Genomic DNA, 25185 nt, shown 5'->3' with positions numbered 1-25185 from the left:
TGAAGGTGATGGTGCAGAATAAGATCTAGGTAAGATGTAATAGTTTTTATTAATATATTTCAGGAACTTTTGGTTTGCACCATGTATATTCACAGACATTTTGTTTGCAAGCTGTTTCTGGCAAAAGTCTGGAAGACTTGTGTTTCTCTTTCAATTTGTCATTTCAAAATTATTTCACTTCATCACACAAAAAGACCTCCAATACACTGCTAGCTTGTGGTAATAGATATGATCCAAACATCTGACTTGCTAAAATACACTTCCTGTGACCACAATTGCATGTTTTATTTACTCACTGAAAGTACAATTCAAATCCTCCTACCCCATACTGCTGCTTGAGATACAAGATACCGGATGTCACCACACTGCCGAGAAACTCCAAATGAGTAACATACTGAAAATTATTGACATGATGACTGAAGAAGACAGCCATTGCTTGTTAATGGCTTGATAAACATGAATCTGCAGCAACAGATATGTGCACAACAGAAGAGTGTGTTGGGAACAATGTTTGCTACACGGTCTGTAGGGGGTAGTGACTTACTGTATACAAAGATTTCAATATACTACAGTGACACAGAATAAAAAGTGTCATGCAGCAATCAAATAACGATGCAGAACCATAACAAGGCCTTAGAATTTTACAGACTAAGGACACAACCAATCCAACACCACTGCAATAAATCCTGCATAACTTGAAATAATGCATAGAAACTTACAACACTGCCAGGTTACTTATCAAAAGTCTGTGCTTTATGTACTAACTCTGATAATATGGTTTGCTCGAGCTTCGTGCATTTACCTGAACTTGTTCTTCTTCCAACTCCAACCTGATGTCATTTAGTTCTTTCTCTATCGATGATTTCTACGCAAAATTAAAATAAAAGCAAACATAAATTCAATACAGACACATGCTCTTAGTTTATTTTGTAAGCAAGATATAGCTAATGCTGTCAACAATCTAGCAAAGCATGACAAAATAAATCAAAGCTCTTTCCAAGTCTCAAGGAACATATTCCTGTTTCAACTGAATAGTTTTGCTAATTAAACATATCATCTCCATTTATTGACTTTCTATGGAACAGGAATCCCTTCCAAGAAGATTAAAGGAAAATTCTAAAAACATTTTGTCAGAACATTTTTTGTAACAAATTTAAAGAGAAATATGTTTCTCTAAGGAAAAAGCACAACTCAATATATGTAATACATTTATATAGTCTTCACTTTTTCATCACCATTCTAAACCAGCCATTCAAACAAACAAACAAACAAAACAAACAGTCTAATCTGGTTCCATATTATCCAAGATGAACTGTTATGAGATTATGCCCATCCTTAATTTAGGAAAGCCTAGATTTCAAATGCAGTATGGAAATGGTCTTCAACTGAACACTCGAAGTCTTTCAACAATAATTTAATTACATCTGGCATACACTGTCACTTTCAAATATACTGACTCCCACCTCATGGGCAGAAAAATGTGTGGATGCACATACATACACAGAGTATGAAAAAAAGAGAGTCCACACAATAATTTAATTCTTTATCTAACAAAAGGTTCAAAATAATTTTTCAACTCCTTCAAATTCACTAAAATTCAAAGTTTTACATTACCTGAAGTGAACTTTTTCAATTTTCTCCTGCTAACTTCTTGCCAACTTGCAAAGCAAAAATGGACTAAATCCAATGTAAAATTTTGACATAACCATAAGGAAGCCTACAACCAGAATTCAGGTTTTAGGAATTTCAGAATGTCACCTGGAGACAACTTTAGGAAAAGGTAGTACTATAAAATTCTTTATTGGAGTCCATCATAACACAACATAATGGTCAAGGTTAAAATTACCTTAGCTACATGTTTCGGCTTTTAAAGCCATCATCAGGCAAACACATGATTACTACATTGACACACTATTGAACTGAAATTTTATTATATTTATTTTTACACCAGGCCTTCAGAAAATAGAACATTACAAATCAACATGGAGAAAGGTTTGAAAAAGTTGAAAACCTCTACTGTGTTCAAACATGCCTTCAAATCCATATATGTGTCTGCTACAGAACTATCTGCATAATTACTTGAAGAATACATACTGCTCTGCCCATACAAAATGATGCTTGGATATGCTTCTGTATACCACAAATCTTACAATCACCAATATGCAGAAAAGTAGATTAATCTTTGTCAATGCAAGCACAGGCTTCAATGAACAGAAGATATATACAAAAATGGGACGAAAGTTTTGTCTTGAACAAATGCTAATACCCGCAATACTAGGCCACCAACTTTAGACCAATATAAGATTTGATAAATTGTTTTTTGAACCTGAGGTCAACCACAATAGCTATATAGAGAAATGCATGCTGTCTGAGCATGTGTCAATTTCCCATCTGAAATGATTCTAATGTGGTGTCCACATAAATTTCTAACGCAAAAGGAAAACTAACTCAATGCAGATTTAATGTAAAATAACAACTAATTCAATGCAGAACCTAACATTTTTGCATGTGAGAGATGTTCCACTTTTATTCTGGTACGGTTTTTTAAGAAGTAGAAAAAACCTGGCAATTTCATGCAATATATACAGTGATATTCTGATAAACAGGGGTGAAATTAAATTACAGAAAAATACAAATCAGTGTTACATTCACATTCCCAGGCACCAAGCAGAAATAATTAAAACTGTAAAGGAGTACAAGCCCATCATAGCAAGCATTACACACAGTCACAAATAAAATAAAGACAAATTTTACTGCAGAGGGCAGACTATACCTGAGTCAACTGAATGTCAGACATTTAAACTGAAATTATGAATTGCTCAACTATTACTGTGATATTTTTAGGCTTCAGTCATGAAATCAATATCATTCACCTGTTAAATTCATTCATAAACTGGCCTTTTATTATGAATGCACACAGTGTCAAAGATGTAAAAACAGTTTTTAATGTCAAAAATCATCTGCTACAAACCGGTTCAGAGTCCTATAGCACGCATCTGTAAATGTATTAAACCATGGGTCTCATAAGAGCAGGGAAATTAATATAAAAGGGAAATATATGTAAAGTTACAAAAGTGCATAACTAAGACTACATTGGCCTTTAGGGCTGCGATAAAATATTACAATTATGTTATTTCATGTGCCTTGTACTATTCTAATGTACTGCAAGAAGATTCCTTTTCTTGTAATAGCATAAATTATTCTTATTCCTTAAATACTGTTCAGTGACCTAAAAATGTGGTTAAACACAATGATACATACAATTTACACAGTTACAACACTATGAACAAAAAAGATAAAATGTACTGATTACAGCTTATGATTAGAATAATAGTGACAATGCACATGCTGTTTCCAGCAGCCAGCTTCAAAGGTTACTATTATATCAGGCAGTGCAAGCTAAGTGCCACACTGTATGAAATCTTGTTACCTGTCCTTTGAGATCATTCAGGCGTTTCTGTGCCTCTCCCTTTTGGTTCTCCAGCTGTTTTAGTGTTGCTGCCAATGTATCGAGTTCACTCTGTGCAGCCACAAAAATAACAACTTTCAGACAGGATATACAACTACCAGCAAATTCCTTTATTATATGATTATATGTTCCAAGCCTACCCCACATTAAATTCTCTTAAAACAATCATATTTCACACAAACAGTACACATATTTATGACATTCACTTTCTCATTTTATGGTCACTATCTTAAAATTATCCTGCATGGAGACAAATGCGTAAACTATTCACCTCAGGAGTGTTCTTCAAAATATTATATGTCTACTCAATATTTAATTATGCTCTAAACGTTTTAAGCACCAAATACATTAGATCTGTGTATGCATAGCAACAGTCATTATATGTGGGAAGATGAATAGAGCAAAGCCAATAGGTTCTCATGTATAATTATAAAGCACATATGAAAGACTTCTGTGCAACAAATTTCACATTACACAGAAATAAAATAAATTCATATAAACATACAAAAACTGAAAATGTCTGACCTTTACTCCAAATGAATATGATTTTAGAAGAGTGGCATTACTTAATCCAAGGTACATTCAAATCCTTGCTGCAAGAGTTAATATAAGATTTGCAAAGGAAAATTTCTAAAGACAAAAAAGTTTATGGTTATTTTGATGGGAAAATCTAAATGCAGTGGGAAGGAGAACTTTTATGAGAAATCTAGTATGAAAGTTCCACAGCACCTGAAGAGGCTGCTGTTGACATATATCCTATCAGCACCAAATTATATTCTCTAACTGAATTTGAGGTTCTCACAAACACGACTATAAAGAGTGCTGTAGTGGCATGTGGTACTAAAATGATGAGTGGTTCAGGAGAAGTTCACCCATGTACTGGAATAAAGAAATGGGCTCAGCTTACTCCCTGCTTCTGCAACAGTTGTGCTTGTCACCTGCGTCTTGTTGGTTTCTTGTTGATTTACTCTTTGATGCTGAAGATGGAGGTAATATGGTCCTTCAAAATATCAGTGAACATCTGCTGAACCACATGGTGTTATATTCCAGGCTCTATATTATCCCTTAGGTTCCTTTATAGTGATGAAATGGGAGTTCTGTACATATTCTCACTGGATTATGCCATTCATGATCAGCCAGTCACACTCTGCAACTGCTTCAAATTTAGTCACAACTAATAGATATGCTACATCATGAATGTGAAAGGAACGAGAGATTGTTTTTAGAAGTCTTTACAATCAAAGTGGAAAATACTCTGAAATGGTCCTCTGGTATACGGCTTTCAACTATCCATACCCAAAAACACTTCAGTAACAAAACATTTCAACTCCTTATAAGAAATGTAAGAAAAAATGTGTTCATTTTATGAAGAGCCGCTCAGGCCCAACTAGTCCTATTGAGCTAAGCTGACAGAACTGTCACCTACGATAAGATACTTACCTGCAAGCTTTTTATTTCACCATTCTTTATTTTAATATCTGCTTCTTTCTGTGCTATGTCAGTCTCTAGTATATGTTTTTCCCTTCCAAGTTCTTCAATGTCTTTGGTAATCATGTCTAATTCTGGATTTGAGTATGGAGCACTGTTGTTTTCCTATGGAACAATAAGTATGCCACAGACATTTAACATTAAATACGATCAAAACTGATCTGATTTTCACAAATAAAATAAAATGTAATCAAATAAAACATATACCAAAGGCAATATTCATATTTTAATTAATCCCATACATACATATAATGCGTGATCCCACACTTCTAACAAAAATAACAAGACTGTAACCCTACAGTCATTTCCAGTGTCATACATACATAAGGAATGGGCCTAACTGCTGGTCTTTGCACCATGACGTTTCATGATCTATTGTGCACATGTCTCTATTTTAACCCTTCAACAGTCCTACCCTTCAAATGAAGTGTAAGATTCTGCTTATAGGGGAGTCATGATAGGCCTATGGTTCCATAAAACAGGGGCCCAGGTGATGAAAGCTTAACTGCAGTGACATACCTCACAGAGTTTCCATATCTGTGTGGTTCTCATGCGATACCTCATGAACGTTAAGGCAAAACAAGTTTCACCTTGGGGACTTCTTTTGAAATACACGGTCAACCTCTCAAGTATCACATACAAAAATTTTCACACAATGTACAAAGAAATTCTACGTATTCCACTGTTTTCATTTGTTCCATTGCAAATGAAAAACGGTACACAAATTACGAAAAAGCTTTGCTGACTATGGTTTTTTTTTTCTTCAAATATCCAAAAGGTCAACCAAGCACAATGTTCAAAGACATCTACTACAATTCATATCACGGCAAGGTATTAATGTCTGAATGAAATTCTAGGCTGAAAACTTTCTTCTTCTCACCAATATGTTTCCACTGAAAGACCAAAAAATGACAATTAAATTCATTATTTAGTCCCCTTCCAGATCAGGTACAGGACCAGCAACATACCTCTGACCACCCACAAGAGAGGAAACTTAAACAGATCAGCCTTCAGCTCATCAGTAAAGACAGTTCAGGTATGGTACAAGAGAAGATAAAAATTAGGGTGCCAGAAAATACCCACTGATCTAGACATTTATTTAAGCTTGCAGAGTAAAGTAAAAAAAAAGTAAAGCTATCCCTGTAACAGGCCGTGAAGGCCCATAGGGTTGTGAGACGTTGAGGGTCTCACATTTTCTAGACAATCGGCTCAAAGATGGCGGTAAGGTTGTCAGCCCTAAGTTCTGGCCGCCCTTTACCCTCAAGAACATTCCAAGAATATTCCTGGTACTCATATCTGTTTGAGGCTGAGTCGACCCCAGGGCCATAGTGCGGCTGGAAGGATTAGGTCACTTGAAAAAATCCAATGACCTCAACGGGACTTGATTCCGCGACCTACCAGCTTGTAGCATAGTGCCTCAACCAACTACACTACTGCGTGCCCCCCAAGCTTGTAGAGTACAAGATAATATTAAATTCAAATCATTAATATTTCACTACATTTCTAGTCACTGCAAAGAAAAAAAAAATGAACATGACTTCACTGGTGGATCACTTCCATTCACCCAACGGCCACTGTCATGCACAAAACATATAAGTTGAAACATTATGTGTGGTATGAGTTATCGGAAAATAAGTTGGGATTGTTCCATGAAAACTGTACAAAATGTGAAGCTCCTTAAATCCAAAATTATATCCTCATTATTTTACGCGTAAAAGTCCCCAACTAGTTCGAGTTCCACAAAATATCCAATATTTTTAGAGAGAGTTTTGACAGTAAATAAGCATTAAAATAGGTCAGTATTAACTGTTGCAAATAAAACCGCATTATTTTATAAATAAAATGATGGGCAGGGTGTTAGCACCACAAAAATGGTTTCTATTTCACTCATATTTTGGCCTGGATAGTCCATTGTCAAGTGACACACGCGAAATGTACGATAACAAAATTATATAAAACTACAGTGCTAGCATAAGTCTGAAAGTTTTGTTAGTTAAATTAGGACGGATTTCACCATTTATAAAATAAATTTGAAGAATTAAAGACATACATGTATTACACTTGAAAATTACGCACGGTGGACAAACGGTGGACTTGGTAGCGTTGGAAGTAATGTGGGTGGGGTCATCTGCTTTCCCCACCACCCTCAGCTTACGAACTTCTGTTGTCCGCTAAGTGAAAAACTGGCACAAACTAAAACATTTAGTTGTTGGAAAATTTGTAAAATGAGTGAGAATAAAACGAGGGCTAGGTACTGTGACTGGCTACAGTATAGACAACTTGAGTTCGATTCACGGCAAATGTATGCATTTTTCCTTGGACATATCACCTGGAATGGGTATAGGGCGCATACTGCCTCACAACCAACGAATACCAAAGGCCGCTTGCCGCTGCCATAAAATTAAACATCTCTATGTAATGCTAACCTTGTGTGAATGTGTGATGACACACCTCCAGACATTTTCGTGGTGTGCTTAATACACGCACAGATTTGTAACACGTAACAATGGAGTAACTTGGAAGCGGTGTTCTCTATGCTGTCCGTGCAATAACTACGTGTTGCATAATGTAGCTATCGCACGGACCGCGTTGCGGCCATTATCTAGCGACAGCTGTTGTATAGCTGCTTATTTCGCGGTCGTTGCCTAGAAACAAGTCTACATTAAGCATTGTTAAACTTGTGCCCGTTATTAACAACCACACCATGAAGATGTATGGAGGTGTATCTTACACATTCACACAAGCTTAGCATTATATAGAAGTGTTTCATTTTCTAGCAGCAGGAAAGGGCCTTTGGTATTTGTTACTTGCAAGGCAGGATGCACCCCAGAGCCATCCCAGGTGTGACAGCCAAGTAAAAATGCATACATTTGCCATGAATCGAACCCAAGTTATCCATCCTGTATCCAGTCACTATACACTTAGCCCTCGTTTTATTCACAAACAATTTATGAATTTTACAACCATTAAACGCATTAATTTGTACCATTTATTCACTCAGCGGACAACAAAAGTTCGTATGGTGCGGGGTGGTGGGATAAGACAGAAGGACTGTTGGGATAGGCGTGATCTGTGCAGGGGTATTATCAGCAGGACAAGTCTAGAGTTTAGTTAGTTGGGAGAGACTCAGTGGCCAGTAACGACCTGAATACAGAAGGTGAGGAAGTTATGATGCTGAAAGCCATTACCAGGCGATAACCAGTGAAGATACAGCAGACTGAGAAGACTTAGTGCATGTTGTTGTGAATTGTTGCGTGTGACTTGATGATAACGCTATAGTTACTTGTAGTTACGATCTAAGTTTCAATGAACCCAGTTACCAATCAAACTCCATCTATTGTCACTCATACATGTGACAATACATTAGTATGAAACTGTCACTAAGAGCCCGATATATGCAGACAGCCCAAATCTGCAAAGTATTACTGAGGTGCAAAAATGATTAAAATACAAAAATAATTTTAAATTTGTTCCCACAGCTGGTGACAAGGGGTTGTACCTTGAAAAACATCATCTTGCTATTAAGTGACTCTGCCTGCCTATCTGAAAAACTGCTACTGACCTTCACCTGCACATTCATTCTTGGTGGAAGTGCAGTATTTTCTGTATGACGGAAACTCAATTTGTAAATATCATTTGCATGAATTCCAGCCTTAGGTACTGTATGTTGATGCACAAATTCTAATGAACTAAGTAACTAAGAAACCAGACACATTTAATGAATTATTTAACTAGGCAACCAGAAAACAATTCCAATAAACTAAGTATCTAAGCAACCAGAAAACACTTACAATGAAGTGTAGCCAAGCAACCAGAAAACAATTACAATGAACTGTAGCTAAGCAACCAGAAAATCTCAAATATCACAGCAACTACTGTTTTTAAGAATTGAAGTGTGCTGGCAAAGACCAGCAGCAATCTAACTGACTGACAATGGATCAAGTTATTATAAAAAGAACCGTTTATTTTACATACTATTACCAAGCATTATGAAATTCATGATTGTTTGCTGCATTATCTTGGTCCTCATACAGCAACCAAGTGAGGCATTCTTTACCAAATTAAAGCAGAATCTCAGAGATTTTCTTAGGAGAAGGACACAACCAAAATTCGCAGAATTCCCTTCGGAATCAGGTCTAGAGTACCCTGGCAATGATCCTCAACTTCGACAGGAGATACGGCAACTATGGGAAAAATATTATGCTTGCCTGCAAGAGAAATATGATTCACTTGGACCACAAAAATCACTGATGCCAGAAGCTGTTATGGTGTTTGAAGGCTCTTCTGTAAGGTAACAAACAAAACCTCTCTTTCAAAATATACGTACAACTAAGAGAACATGGGTTGATTCCCACACATTAAATACCATTTTATTTGAATCTTTAAAAATAGCTGTCATAATATTGTGTGTGCACTAGCAGTGATCCTACTAGACAAAAGAGAAACTACACATAACCTGCAAAGATACATCATCCTAACTCTAGCAGACACACCTGAGTGAAACTCCGATACAAGAATTAAAATGATACATGAGTGAAAAAAATTATACGAGTTATGCCACTGGGCATAACTCATTCACGAGCCAGTACTTATTGAGCACATACATTCACTGCATATTCTGCAGATTATGTATAATAAATGTGTGTGGAGGGTGTGAATATTATGGGAAAAGTTCATTAGTAACATATGCAATAGCATGTTTTACATTGAAAGCAATATTCTAAATGTAACAAAAATTACTTTTCCGAGGATCGTACTGAAAGTCATGAGCAACAGTTTTTGTAACGTAACATGCTTTATTATTGACAAACCAAATACACCACCTCAATCTACAGACCCTTCTTTATTATTCCACATAATAGCCACTTCTTTGTACACATTTCTCCCAGCGTTCTGGGAGTTTGAAAATTCCCCTTCTGTAAAATTCTGTTCCAGCCATCCGAAGACACTGACACACTGCTTTCTGAATTGCCTCCCTTGTCTCAAAATGTTGCCACGCAGCTGATCCTTCACAAATCCGAAAAGATGGTAGTCGAGGGTGCCAGATCAGGGCTATAGGAGGGGTGTGGAAGAACTTCCCACCTCATCTTTGCAATTGCTTTCAATGTGAGGCGAGCGGTGTGGGGGCAAGCGTTGTCGTGCAGGATGATGATGTTTTGTCCTGGATGTTTATCTCGCAATGCACGATGGAGCTTGTGCAACGTCTGGACATAACGAGCAGCACTGATGGTTTGCCCAGGTTCCAAGAATTCGGCCAGAATAAACCCCTCTGCATCCCAGAAGACTGCCCATCACCTTCACAGTTGATGGCACCATATTTGCCTTCTTCTTTGATGGAGAATGCAAATGGTGCCGTTCTATACTCTGCTATTTCGTTTCAGGCTCAAAATGATGAAACCAGCTTTCATCACCTGTCACAATACAGAGCAAGAAATAATTGCCTTCGTGTCGATATCTCTGCAGCAGTTCTGAGGTGATGGCTTTTCACTGACCTTTGTAGTCTTCGGTCAACAACTGCTGGACCCAACGAGCACAAACTTTCTTATAGCCCAAGCTTCCAATCATCTCCTGTACTGCACTGTGCCCTATTCCAAGTTTCCGGGCTATTGTGTCCACAGTCACACGCCTGTCATCTTGAATGATCTCATCCACTCTTTCCTTGTTGCGTTCAGTTGAGGCTGTTCAAGGACAACTGCTCTGAGGCTCATCTTTGATGCTGGTGTTCCCATCTTTAAAATGTTTCACCCATCTTAAAACACTGCTCGCACCCATGCACACACTTCCATATGCACACTGAAGAGTCTGGTGAATTTCTACAGCAGGGATTTCCTCTTTCACAACAATTCAATGACAGCATGCTGACGAAACGACATATCGCTGTCAGCCATTTTGTTGGGAGTGATACTGGCCACGTGATGCAAGCTATTGACATCACAAGACACTCAAGGTTAACACAACAGCTGGTTCCACCTACCACCGTACTCTTTCATCTGCTGTTCCCAGGTTGCACACAAGAAAAATTTGCTCATGACTTTCAGTACGACCTATGTAAAATAGTTATTTATTTCAGGAGAATTTAAACTAATCCAGGTGTAAATGAAAAGTAATACAGTTGGTTTTAAAATGCGGGTGTCTTAACAAGTATATGCAGGCTCCTTATGATTCACAGAACAGTTGTAAATCTACAACCAAGACACAATGTCTGAAGAAAATTTAAAGCTGACTGCATAGTTTGGTATTAAAATGAAATGACAATTTTTATACAACTGTTAAGTAAATTTCATTTTTAAACACTGCTGTCTGACATGGGAAACCTGTTATTATAAGGAGACGACTCCAAATATTATAAAATGTGAGACAATGTTGATAATTTGCTAGGGCAACAAATTTTTAGGCAATACAACTTACTGAAATCTGTACACAGTGAATATATGGATCACACATACAAATATATTCTTTAGGTTTGACTGCAAAGCCTGCATTTCTCCAGTTGAAATGAACACTATTGAGGGTGTAACGTGGTTCTATAGTTCCGTACCTCCCAATGGGACAGTTAAAATTGAGTATGGTGAACATGTGCTACTTTCACCAGAAGACAAAGTTCTGCACATGTATAACCTTAATCAAGAGAATTCTGGGCAATATTTATGCAAGGTGGGAGATACTGTGATGTCAGCACACTTCTTGGAAGTGGTTAATGATTCTGAACCCACAGTGAAGGTAAGTTCTTACATGTTATTTTTATAAAGTGCATGAAATGATGCATAATGAGAATACTAAGTCAGTCTGTTTTTTTTAATTTGTTTGTTATGTTTCATCTCTAAAACTACTTGGCACATTTAGATAAAATCTGACCATAGGGCAGGTCTACACTGAAAGGTGTCAAACCAAATTCTTTTTTACTCACATTAATTTAATACACTACATGAAGCTCAAATTCAATTTTACTAATGATCTAAAATATGGTTCACTAAGCTATAAATTGGTATAAATGGTACAGATATTTTTAACAGCTACAGCTTTAAGATATTTTCTAACATGGTTAACATTTAACAAAATACAAGGAAAAATAATCTGACACTTATGCAATGTGTTTACCTATGCAACAACAGATGTTATCTGCCATAAACAAACATCAAGCCCAATGATATATGCAAATTGAAAAAAAGATGCACTATAAAATATGCATATTCCAAACTGGAGTTTAGATTATAACTTCTGATTCTTGCTAACATTGCACATTATAGTGCTACTGCAGGGTTTTAGGGGGGCAACAATTAATGACATGCTTGCTTCATACTTTCATATGGAAAGAACAGACAATGCAAGTCTACAGTGTTACCACTGTGTCAACCTGCTCAATAACTTGGTGCTCTCTAGGAATATGTTTCACAACTGTTGAGATTGTTTAAAGGCAACATAATCAGTATTAATTTTAATTATATGAACAGGTTTAGAGGGACATGTACCAGCTGACTGGCTGTAGGTCTCACAGGCCCTTAGGGCAAACTCTACTCATTAAAGTCATGACACTCTAGTCTCATTTAAGACAGCTTAGTGAAAGAATGTTGCATTTGGAATGAAATAATTAAAAAACATACAAATTCTGGTAAGAACTAATCACCTACTTTCCTTTGATACTACAAAGACTGCATAGGAAATGATTTGTCCAACAATTCATCTATTGTTGCATGTGGTGTTTGTCGCTGTGGGAACATGTTCATGAAGCCAATGCCTAGCAACAATGGAAGGGGGCAGATCAGAAATACACAGACACAGGGACACAGGGAAAGTAGGCTAACAATTGAGGAACTGCTGGAGGTGGTGTTTTCTTTGTGGTCTGATCGGAAGTTATATAAAGGGCAAAAAAATGAGAGATGGAAAACCTAATTACCGAGCCACCAAAGGCAGTCTCCATGACCCTTCTCTGAATGCAGTACTCTGGTTTTCAGACAAAATGTCTCATGCACACATGCACACACAGATATATGGCATTATAAAGGCCATCTCTTCTGGCGCCACTGTTCCTGATTTCAGGAGTTCAGAGGGGATGCACAGACAACAAAGAACTCTAATAAGCTTTCTTTCATTTTTTTTAAATAAGTTAAAAAATGAATTTATCATATCTGAGCTTAAAACACATTTTTGGTCAACAGGTAAGACCATCTACTGCTCCGAAAGGACTCCACAGCCAGCCTTCACAAATTGTGCCTGATCATGAAGTGCAGGTGTATACAGAATGGGGAACATGGTCACCTTGTAGCAAGTGTGGTAAAGTTGGAAAGAGGGTACGATTTGGAATATGCACGGTAAAACTGCTGCAAGATGGATCCTCGGAAACAAACACAACCAACGTAACTGATAAGTCATCAGATGAAACACAAAATCCAGAAACTACCAATGAAATGACAGAAATCATACCACTGAATCGAGCAGCAAGGGGAAACATTCCAAGAGTAAAACAAAAATCTACAAAAATAATGACACTGTTTAAGAAAGGAATACCATGTCGATCTTCTGTGCTACCATCAGAATTACAGTCAATTCCAGCAATAGGAAAACGTAAAAGTGAAATAATGGTAGCCTTTTGCAAGGTATGTATGTCTATCACATATTGCTGTGAATAGTTATTTAAGCTAATAAAGCTACGGACGTTCTGAAATGCAGAATACTTTCTGTAGATACACAATGTTTGTATTGAATTTCCTGTATACTCATATACTTCATTGTTACTGAGGTGGAACTATGGATTTTTGACAAAATGGCTAGGGCAGTTCAAGATGCAAAAGGTTCAGAATCTCTGCGTTAATGCGCTCCACTACTGCAGAGCCATTGCATGTCAATGAAATCTTCCTGGGTGGTCATAGAACTTGGCAATTCATAGTCATGATGTAAAATAAGAATTAGTATTCTTGGAAAGGGCAACATATTGGGAGTTCTTCCATTATACTACTGGTGAAGATGGAATTGCTGTTTTGACTAAGTACCAAGGTATGAAGACATACAAGTGGTATGGGCATGAAGTATTGAACCTTCTAGAAACCAGATGAAGCTTCAAGCTCTAGTTGTTTCAATTCTTGGAAATAAGTTCCTGGATTTGACTCTGGGTGGGATAGAGAGTTTATCTGGATGTGGTGGTTAAGAGGAAATTCTACTCCTGCTGAGAATGAAAACCTGTTCATCTAGCTGAATAAGCTATTCTGGCTTCATTGCTGGTATAAAAGCATTAAAACAAATGTTTCACATGTTATATGTTCTGCAACACACTGTAATTTAAAAAAAGTTGCAAGTAAAGGAAAGAGGGAATATGTACTATAGCGGGTATGTTCTTTTATATCTCAGTGAAAGCAGATACTGTTCAAATTATGAATTAGGGGAAAAAACATAAATTTTGATTACAATTCATGATGATCTATTCTGGGCCTTAAATGTCTTACCTGATCCACTGTATGAACTGTAACAAAACTGATACACAAAGATCACAATAGTCTACTGTTTTCTGCCAACAGGAACCCTGCCCAGGAGCATCTATATTTGAAGTACGGGATGAGCATGGTAAAGTTGTTGAAACCGCAAACAATTCTGCAGGAATATATTCCAGACTACAAACTATCACAGCTCCTCCATCAGTTAAAAGAATAACATTATATGAAGATGCAAGTACTTACAAAGTTATCATAAAATGCCCTGGGTATGTAAACATGCATCATAATGAGCATGAGATTCTTACACAAACTTGTTCAAAAAAAATTATCTAGGAAAACGTATGCAAGTCCATGCAAATTATGTCACTTGATTTACACATAAATGGTATATGGTACACTAACGAAACATTATTTTTAAATACCAACTTACAGGGGGTCCACATTGTTTGTTTGTATCTTTCTTTTCACAGTACAAAAAATCTATAGCAAAATGTTTCTTAGGGATGTGTTCAGTTAGATAGTTAATGGCAGTGACCTTAAAAATGCGGTGTGTGGGATTGGTACCACCAGCAAAACTGCGACCACTATGTACTTGGAATTTCTTCAGAGGTACTACAGTGCTTCCACGGGGCAGACTGGCACTTGATACCAGAACAGTGGGATTCCTGTCCCATCTATGGTAACTGTCAGAAGGACTGCCTAACACATGTTCAAGCCAGTGTCTTTTTAGTCCTTGGTAAATATCTGTCTGAAACCTCATTTTATGGTTAATTATAAGCAGACTCCACAAATGTGTGAATCAACATTCTTAAGTTCTTCCACTGTTATCCATCTGTTCTTCAAAACCTTAGTCTTGAGCCAGGCAACATTACCCTCAAAACAAATGTTTCAGTCTTGGTTGTCTCATTAAGCACAATTATCATCCATTGCAGAACTCCATGCACACACACACGCACATATCTGTCCACATGCACTAGGCTTTCAGAACACACTCCAATACATTCCACTGAATATCACTGGGAATGCAATGACACACAATCCTCTTTCAATGACAAAGATGCCATTTTCACTGTGCCATGTGTACAGGACACACTTCTTGAACAGCATGTTTCTGATATTTTCAGTAATATCACCTTACATGCAATGCATGCATCCTCCCACCCCTATCAACTACATTTTCCTTTCATGAGACACACTCTGTTACTGCAGGGACTGTTCCAGAAGTCCCGTACCTGGGCAGACCTGTTTGGCAGTTTTGGTCTCAACTGACCTTCACTTCCAGCATAAGGAAGGTCACTGCATCATCTAGTGGGGACAGCTTGTGCTGAGTTCCACAGTTAGAGCTTTTGATCATCGGCAATACAGACATGTGGCCATCCGGTTTCCGTTTTCCTTTATTGCAGTATTTCTTACTAGAGCCTCAGTTATTTTGTATTTTGTATATACTGTTTTCTTATAAGTAAATTAATTGTGATATCTGAAACTCTCTCACTTTCAACTTAGCTGTACTGCATTATATTTGTAATGTGATCTCAATGATATATGCCTAGAGTGAATGAGACAACAGTGCAGTGTATCCGTGTGCTATACATGTCTGCCCAGACTGCCGTCAACAGCATTCTGTGGCGTGTGACCTGGTAACATCATATTAAATAGGCAACGAACTTCACAACGTGATACCATCCATATCACACATATGCACTAAGAAACTATGAGACATTATAACTTTAAGCACTTCCATAACATGTTCACAGATTGAACAGGTTGATACAGAGAACAAATATTGGTATATGTTATCTCTGTTTCCTACACTCTGACAAGGAAGCAGAACACTTCATTCATCAAGTAGGTTATTTAGTGATGCTTTAAGTATTGAGAATATATGGAGTCAGATGATGGGATAACATGAACTGGAAATGATTTGACCTAAATGAGATACTATCCTGGCTTTTGCCTGAAAGGACTGAGTAAACCCACAAAAAAACAGTCAAGATAGCCAGTATCCTGGCTGAGATTCAAACTGAGCACCTGTCAATTAGATGTATTACTTCTAGAATTACAGAATACCTTCTGGTCTAGAAAACCAAGATTAATGGCTGTGGGGATCCATTGCACTGACCACGTGACACCCTCTATCTGCAAAAGTTGGCACTAACTTCGCCGACAAGCGGCAGTAAGTTGGTATAGTGAGCTTGCGGACTAAAAGCCACAGAGTTTTTTATGTTAGAATAACTCTTACTCAAACTCCACAAAAGACATATTCATATCAACATTACACTTCAAAAGTGAATTTAGTGATGCAAGCCTGATATGTGACTGTGACTTGTGGGTTCTGCACCTGCCTGAAAATGTGGGCCACATGACTGGAGTACTATCAAGAGGTCATGAAACCTTCATGCTACTACACACAATGAGTTTCTTTCACTTCTACTGAAATATACTATACATTTTAAAAACTTGAAATTATATCTTGTCATTTCAAACAGTGGTTCCCAAACTCCTAGAGTCTGAGGCTCCCCTGGTATGAATACAAAAGTCTGAGGCACTGCAACCTATACAGTAACTTAAAATGTAATTTAACTAATTTAAAAAGAATTACTCATAAGCCTTAATGATCTACAGTAAGTACTTCTCAATTAAATTGCATGTTTGCAACTTAACATGGCCTTCAATAAATCTGTATGTATTATAATTAGACTATCAGATTTTTATTGTTTGGGTTAAAAATAAAATCTTCTTTTGACAAACCACATCATAATATTGTAACGTGTTTTAGTTACTGAAGACGCCGTAGAGATTGTTAACTGGTTTATTCAACAACCTACAAGTAACGGCTACATTTAATTATCACACAGTTGCAGGGTTTCACACTTTATAACCCTAATCGCAATAATCTGTTTACACTGTTGCGGGGTTTCACGATTTATAACCCTATTCCCAAATCAATTCACTCCGTCTTCAGTAGTCTATATGTTTACAGTACAGGAGCTATATAAGTGTTACTGTATCACACAACTACACACATGTCCGGTTCTTCTTTACGCGCCGCAACTCAACTCGTAGGCTGCTGCCTTGAGAACTGTTGATCACACACTGGCTCGTAGGCTTGCTCGGAACTCGTAACTAGAGAACTCGAGAACTGACTCGGAACTGAACTCGGCAATGTCCACATTTCAACAACTCTCCTTGCAGCAGCGCAGCTCTCTTATATAGGGGCTGTGTGGGCCTGTTACATAGCAACGCTGTTACCTCACGCCGTCTTACGTCACCATGCGTTGTGCGTTACGTTACCGTGCAGAGGGGGGATGACGGAGCGCTGACTCACCTGCCGCGTCACTGCTGGTGGTGGGGGGGGGGTTCTCCGTTGTGCAACATGTCACAATATGTACGGACTGAAGTGTTTATCTCAGATTAAAATTAATTTAACATGTCTGTTATCAGCTGACACTTCAGCGGTCTATGGAAAAGCTTTACACACCCCTGAGGTGCAGCAGCCCTCTCTGTGGGAAACACTGATTTACACCACACAATAATATGGGTGTGTGTGTGTTTTTTTACCTACAATATAATTCCAAATTCTGAGAGAAGCATCAGCCCAAAGAAGTATTTGAAGTCATTCTAATTTTGCAAAAGTAAGAACTCCCACACTTCAATTCAGTTTCCACATCTATCCTAACCTAGGTCAACTCTGGAATACATAATTAAATATGCCCTGATTCTTCTGGTCAGTCATCTTAATATTAACAACAATCTCTCACTAGTGGAGTTTAACACAAAGCAGTTTTGTAATTTCTCCCCTTGGTTCATGGTTTATACCTGGCACTTAGTTGACATGCTGAACCCTCTTATGTAATAAAACCATATAAATCATGAACCTTGTATTTCAGAAATTTAAACACTGAGACACCTGTGCAATGGCAAATTGGAACTGAGAGTATCAATCCAGTAATGATTGAGATCCTGTCTGGAGGTAGAATTTATATTGATGAGAAGGATCATATCAACCTGAGGAGACCACAACCTTCTGACTCCAATATATACAGGTAAATACTGACTGGAAGTAACTACTGTTATATTCACAACTGTTACATCCAGAAAGTATGAATAAAAATGTGAAAAGTTCCTTAATACTAATAACACCAGGATTCACCAAATTCCTATTTATGTAGTGGGAACATATGACCACATGCCTATTTATACTACTGAAAATAAAGCTTTCTGAGCTTGCCACCTGCTTCTTTTGGTCTCTTTGACCTACAAGATATTACCCAAAGACTGAATTCTTCATAAATAGTATTACACTAAAAAAGGAGGTTTGTATGTGTCAGATAGTTGAATATGTAAACAAAAATACTAATCATTCCACTAGTTAAATAAATCTTGACAACTGAATTGAACTGAACTGGAATGTGTGAAACAAAATTTGTGGGGACATGAAATGTCATTAAGCTTTAGTTAGTATGATCACGTTCAAAGTGTTTGCAGTCTGACTTTAAGAACACATTCCAACATTCCTGCCATGCCTGGCAATCACCTTCCACAAGTCTTTCAGTGTTATCATCACACTGCTTTTAATATTCAAATGATTCAAAATGAGACTAGATAAAGAAAATGTTTAGTTGTGGGAATATGAAAAATTCACAAGAGAACAAAAATGAGCCAAAATAAAATACAAAGTGCCTGACATGAGAAATATGGTCAATTTTATTAAAATTTGAACAAACCATCTACATATACATAATTTCCAGTTCCTTTCACTATCAGGAAGAATTAAATATGCAGCTGTTAGGGTACATGAAAATCCCAAATGTCTTCTCTTGTAGCCATGATCCAGAGAGACAGATAAATAAATAAATAAATAAAAGCAAGAGAAAGGAATACAGAAGAAGGAGGTAAAGGTGTAGGCAAAAGAACAGGGGGGGGGGAGTGTTTTGACAAGAACAGGGAGAAAGGAGGGTTAAAAGAAAAGAAGAATGAAACCATTCTGGTCCCGTCTTTGAAAGGTTATGCACTAATAGCGATATAAGAAAATTCCAAAGGCCATCCTGGAAACTTTGGGCACTATAGCAACCTGCAGTGTAGAACATGTGCGGACCTGGCTTTACCAAAAATGTTGTGGTGGCAAGGGACACTGTCATGATGCAAAATTCAGTTGTCCAGAAAAAGATCTGGTCTTTTTCTATCAACATTCCAAACCCTAAAGACAGAATGTCTAGTTGATAGATATGGAGAAACGAATTACAAACTTGTTATGTGCCACTGCCTTGATCTTGAAAGAACTGATCCATATGGCACTGACCTTAAATTTTGACATGCTTGTTCCTGTCAGCTTTAGGAGCCTTTGGTATTGTATTTCTGAGTTGCACTGGGACATAATCTCATGGCTGGTCACTACTGTTTTCATATAGTCACGTTCTATAACCTTGCTGAAGAGCAAAATTTCTTTTCTCCCCATTTTTTACTTACTGTTGAGAATTTTTGGCACCATTCTGATACAGATTTTCTTCATGTTTGGTTCAGATCTTTGGTCAAACTCTATCTGATAGTTTGTTTCCTTGTGTTCAGTTCTTCTGCTATCTTCAAGACATTCACATGACAATTGTTTTTCAACATCACAGTCACATTTTCTGCTGTATCAGTTTTTGAAGTTGTCCTGCAATTGCTGAACTCATAAATAAACGTCTTTCTATTCATTATTCTCCCTCCACTCGTGTTCCAACGTTCTGGAAGCATCCTGATGCCTTTTTCAAAAAAGGCTTGTTGCTGGCAGCGTATCCACTCCTGAACAGTCTGGATGACGGCATCGTTGTCCACAAAACCACATGCCTTGCAAGTCTGATTTGAGCCTTCCGAACAGGTAGAAATCACTTGGGGTCAAATCAGGACTGTACAGTGGATGTGTCAGAAGGTTCCATTTCAATTTCCGGAGGGTTTCCATTGTTGTTATGGCCATATGGGGGCGTGCATTGTCTTAAAGGAAGGCTACCCGCTTTCCACCTGTCTTCCGCTTGGATCGGATCTTTTCTTTCACGTCTGTTGCCAGGAGGTCTGAGTAATAAGCTGCATTGACTCTTCTGGCATCTGTCAGAAAGTCTACATGGATAACCCCCTGCCAGTCCCTGAAGAACGTTGCCATCACTTTTCCTGCAGAACGGCTCCTCCGCGCTCTCTTGGGTTTGGGAGAACTGGTATGCTGCCACTTGCATGATGACTGCAGGGACTCGGGAATGAAGTAGTGCACCCACATTTCATGGGTGGTCACTATAGACTTCAAAAATGCATCACCTTCGTCTTCAAACTGCTGTAGGAGACTACTGGCAGCTTGCATGCGTACCATTTTGTTCACGTCTGTCAAAGTGCTTGGTACCCACCGTGCATTCACCTTGCGATAGTGCAGGTGGTATTTCATGATGCCTTCTACACTACCAACACTGATGGACAGCACTGCTCCATGTGCCTTGATAGTGATGCGCCTATTCTCACGAATAAGTGCATCTGCACGATCAATGTTTGGCTCGGTGATGGATGTTCACGGCCGACAATCATGCGGTTCATTCTCCACATGCTTTCTGCCCTCTCTGAAGCACTTACACTACTCAAACACATGGGTCCGTGAGAGACACTCTTCCCCATACTGTTGTTGGAGTCTGTGGTGAATGTCAGCGGATGGGACATTTTCTCCGAGGAATTTGATCGCAATGCATTGTTCCACACTCCGCAGTACCTTCTGTTCACTCATCACTCTAGCAACTCCCAGACAGGACTGAACAGGTTCTAACCCGAACAGGATGGAGGGTGGAGGTTGTGGCTTCACTCTCTCAAGGTCGCACAGCTGCTGCACAGTGCGGCTTGTTTACAAACAAATCAGTCCCGGTCATATTTGAACCACCTTATATTTTGTAACTATCAGTAGCATCTTATACAATTTGCCCAAGAAAGTAATGCTGACTTTCTGTTCTATCAATTTATCTGGGATATCTCTGAGAAACAAATCAAAACTATGCCAATAAAACACAGCAACAACAAAACAAACTGAATCCAATATATGTTTGACACACAAACTGCTGAACAGAGCAGTCAAGTAATCCAATGCATGCCAATTCAGCTGCTGCTGTGCAGAAATATCAGTTCAGTTATTTGCTGCGTCTTGTAAACAACACAATGCAAGCTTTATGAATTATAAAAGAGTAGCAATTAAATAATTATAAAAAATGTTAATTATTTCTTGTCACCTTCAATGTCTGTAATTTTCATTACCTCAATTTCAAATTCACATCTTCACACAACCTAAGTTACTAAAATGCTTCACTTTATCCAGTTTCTTCTAGCCTAAAACACAAAAATCTTGGATAAAAAAATTACAACACGTATGTCTACTCAAAGCCTTGAACAGTGTTTACATCCCACCAATGGCTCTTTCAAGAGATTTTAATCCCTTCAGAGTTGAATATTTTCAGCTAATTTGGAATATATAAACGCAAAGGGACGTATATGTATTCCTATAGCATGTAAAGGGTTAAATGACATTACTAGAGTTGATTTATTATTTCAATCTGGCCCATTAGCCACCAATTATCTCCCCTGTGTCAAGAATATCATTCTGTACTTGTACAAAGCTAAACCTATTTTACCCTTTGATTGTCAAGCCTCACTGCCAAACTAACCACTAGACAGGTCCAAGGTAACCTACAGTAAAGGCAGCTGCACAGATTAATGTACAATATTTTCCTGAAATGACCTTTAAACTAGAGCACTTAGGTATCATATGAAGGTGATGGTGATTCTGTGTTGTTGATTTATCATAATGTGCTTATTTTCTATGTACGTATATTTCTGGTCTGCCTAACAGCTCAATACAAACTGACATAACACATCAAATTTTCCAATCAGTTAATTTGCTTCATACATTCAAGGTGCTGTCAGAAAGTTCCCGACTGTTATTGTTGTAACTGACTAGGTAAAAGAAGGTGAGAGGGGAGGCCAAAGTCACACTTTGGCAAGCCTACTGCATCAGTCTGCCATGCAGCACCCCAGCTGCGAACATGCATTGTTTTATAAGAATGCTTTTCCAACTTCGTGTTTCATTTTGTCTGCGATGGATGGCAAAATAGAGCAAAGTGTCTGCATTAAGTTCTGCGTGAAGCTTGGTAAATCCACTACTGAAGCTCTTGGAAATGCTTTGTGAGGTTTCTGGAGAATATTCTTTAAGCAAGACAGCTGATTTTGAATTGCATTCAAGTTTCAAGGCTGGCTGAGTGTCAGTTAAAGATAACAAAACGCTCAGGGCGACTAAGCATGAGCAAAATGACAGAAAATGTTGAAAAAATTCGAAAACTCACCCACAAAGACCATCGATGAACAATCCATGAGCTCAAAGACACTGCTGTGATCAGTTATGGAATTCCCCAGGAGATTTTAGAATAAAATTTGAACATGCGCTGCATTGCTGTGATGTTTGTTCCGAGACTCTTGACAAATGAACAAAAGCAGTGGCGCACAAATGTGTGTCTTGAGCTATGAGAGAAGGTTAAATAGGACCCAACTTTTATCTCCAGGATCATACCGGGTGATGAAATTTGGATTTACAGCTATGATACAGAAACAAAGCAACAATTGTAACCAGTGGAAGAGTCCACAATCTCCAAGAGCAAAAAGGCACAGCAGGTCCGGAGTTCAACAAAGAGCATGCTGATTGTTTGATGAGGAGGGGATTGTTCACCGTGAATTTTTTCCTCCTAACACTACAGTCAACTCTCGACTTTTACTGTGATGTTTTGAGACGCTTGACAGAAAATGTGCAATGCTTTGTTTCCCAAATTGAAAATGAAACTGAAGGACTGACATTTTGAAACATTCTGACATTCAAAGGGAAAAGCAAGCAGGGCTAGACAGAATTATGAAAAATGACTTCCATGGTGCTTTTGAAGCATGAAAAAAAGCAATGGGATCCCTACATACCATGGAGACTATTGCGAAGGAGATGGCAGCCAAAATTGAGTAAGTTAAGCCAGCATTTCCTTTTTGACCTGGTCTGGGAACTTTCTGATAGAACCTTGTAGAACAGGGTGTACACTTATTTTTTGTACCTTTTCAGCTGCTGGCAGGGTAAAGAGTTGACTGGCACAGTGCGACTGATTGTTACGAAGACAGTAAGACTCTCTTTCAACCAACACATCACACTTTTAGGTCTAGTTGTCATTGCTGTAGCACTCCTAACTGTATGTCTTCGTATATTCAAAGGAAGAAAGAGGGTACGAGGCTGATGAGAATGTGAGAGTGTGGAAAATATTCATACAATTGTACTTAATATATCTATAAATAAATTTACATTTCATGCATTACTTTTATGCCCTTCTTGATTCTAAAGCCTCTCTGTGTTGGTGCTGCCCAATGTTCTGCTTTTGCAACTACAGTAACAAGGATACCATTCAAATGGTCATATTATAATCTTACCTTCAAATTTCACAGTAAGAGAATTACTGATTCAACGTGAAATTTCAGCTGCTATTACAAACTGCAAATTCCTCCCCCCCCCACCCAAAGATAAGAAATGTACAGGCGAACATGTGACACTGAAACAGCACTAAACAATAAAATAGGAGTAATAATTGAAGCTATGTAATCAGAGCTACAGAAGGCACCATTAAATAGACAAAGCACAAAGTAAATAATGGGGTATAAAGGACGTGATGTCAAACCGAGAGCTTGCTGTGGAGGCAGTTGAATCAATTTCAGATTATTAAGAATGAACAATGTCTCACCATACCAATTTCATTTTCATAGTTATAATATTTTGTCAACTGTCATAAAATCAAAAAACAAATCTCTTTCCTCAAGTCATTTTTCATATCTAAAAAAAAATGTTCTCAATGGAAACAGTGACTTTTTCAAAGATCTACTATTATACTAAAGTTAGGAACCTGCAATGAATGACACAAGTTTTGCTCATATGCTACANATCAATCACTAATTGTCAATAGATTTTCCGTCAAGTGCAACAATATATATTTTGATCACTTAATTATAATTAAGTGATCAAAATATATATTGTTGCACTTGACGGAAAATCTATTGACAATTAGTGATTGATAGTGTAACGGACCAAAATGAAACAATTCAAAAAAAGCACAGATACTGTTTTACGCTTCAATCTTTCTTTCCAAAGCTCATGGAAGCTCCAATGGCTGTGAATTTTGTGCACTGGACAGGACAGTGGATAAGAAGCTGCAAATATTTCAAGCCTCTTCAGTCTTGTAATATCATACAAGAGACTGTCATTCTGATTCTTTAGGCAACCAAGAATATCAGGACCCTGTATCACATTTGTCTGGACAGAATGAGAAAAGTCACGACACTCTTGACAATACAAATGCATGCAGAATTACACAGAGACATCTATCAAATGCAGTTAAACATGACATGCACCTATCTAAGCCATTCTTATATATTTCTTTTGTATCACAAACCACACTAACTCTAACAAAATCATTGATGTTAAAGTACCAAGGTTTATAATATTGATTTTAAGTAATTTTTTTTTGAGGGGGGGGGCAAATCATAAATGTGTGGCAATGACACTGACTATTATCACACTGCTCAAAGCAAAATCACCATAAAAAATAAAAGGTAAAGCTATCCCTGTAACAGGCCGTGGAGGCCCCTTACAGATAAGGCATTTATTATTGTGTGCACTTGTAATATACCTTCAGACAAGAAAAATTGTCTCCCAGTACCTCGCAAGATATTGACTCACAGAAGGCTACCAATAACTTTAGTGGAACTAACAGTTATAAAACTGAAATC

General features: G+C 37.8%; 1 protein-coding gene across 6 annotated transcripts in view; it reads right to left on the bottom strand.

The window, feature by feature from the left end:
* The window catches only part of LOC111872020 (epidermal growth factor receptor substrate 15-like 1), an 87394-nt gene that overhangs the window by 39942 nt on the left and 22267 nt on the right, over positions 1–25185 (bottom strand). For 5 of the 6 annotated variants that reach the window (XR_002844157.2, XR_002844156.2, XR_002844158.2 and 2 more), the window contains exons 9-11: positions 4910–5062; positions 3431–3520; positions 803–865 (exon numbers count right to left, since the gene is read on the bottom strand). Coding sequence is in view for 3 of the 6 variants with exons in the window: in XM_023865497.2 (XP_023721265.1) it covers positions 803–865; positions 3431–3520; positions 4910–5062 (306 nt within the window). In the remaining 3 variants the exon portion in view is untranslated. The remainder of the gene's footprint in view (positions 1–802; positions 866–3430; positions 3521–4909; positions 5063–25185) is intronic. The other variant, XM_023865498.2, reaches the window with a different exon arrangement.

This window comes from Cryptotermes secundus, unplaced genomic scaffold (assembly GCF_002891405.2).
Source record: "Cryptotermes secundus unplaced genomic scaffold, Csec_1.0 scaffold87, whole genome shotgun sequence".
Taxonomy (NCBI): Eukaryota; Metazoa; Arthropoda; class Insecta; order Blattodea; family Kalotermitidae; genus Cryptotermes; species Cryptotermes secundus.
The sequence above is the reverse complement of the archived record's forward strand: the minus strand, read 5'-3'. Positions and strand labels throughout refer to the sequence as shown.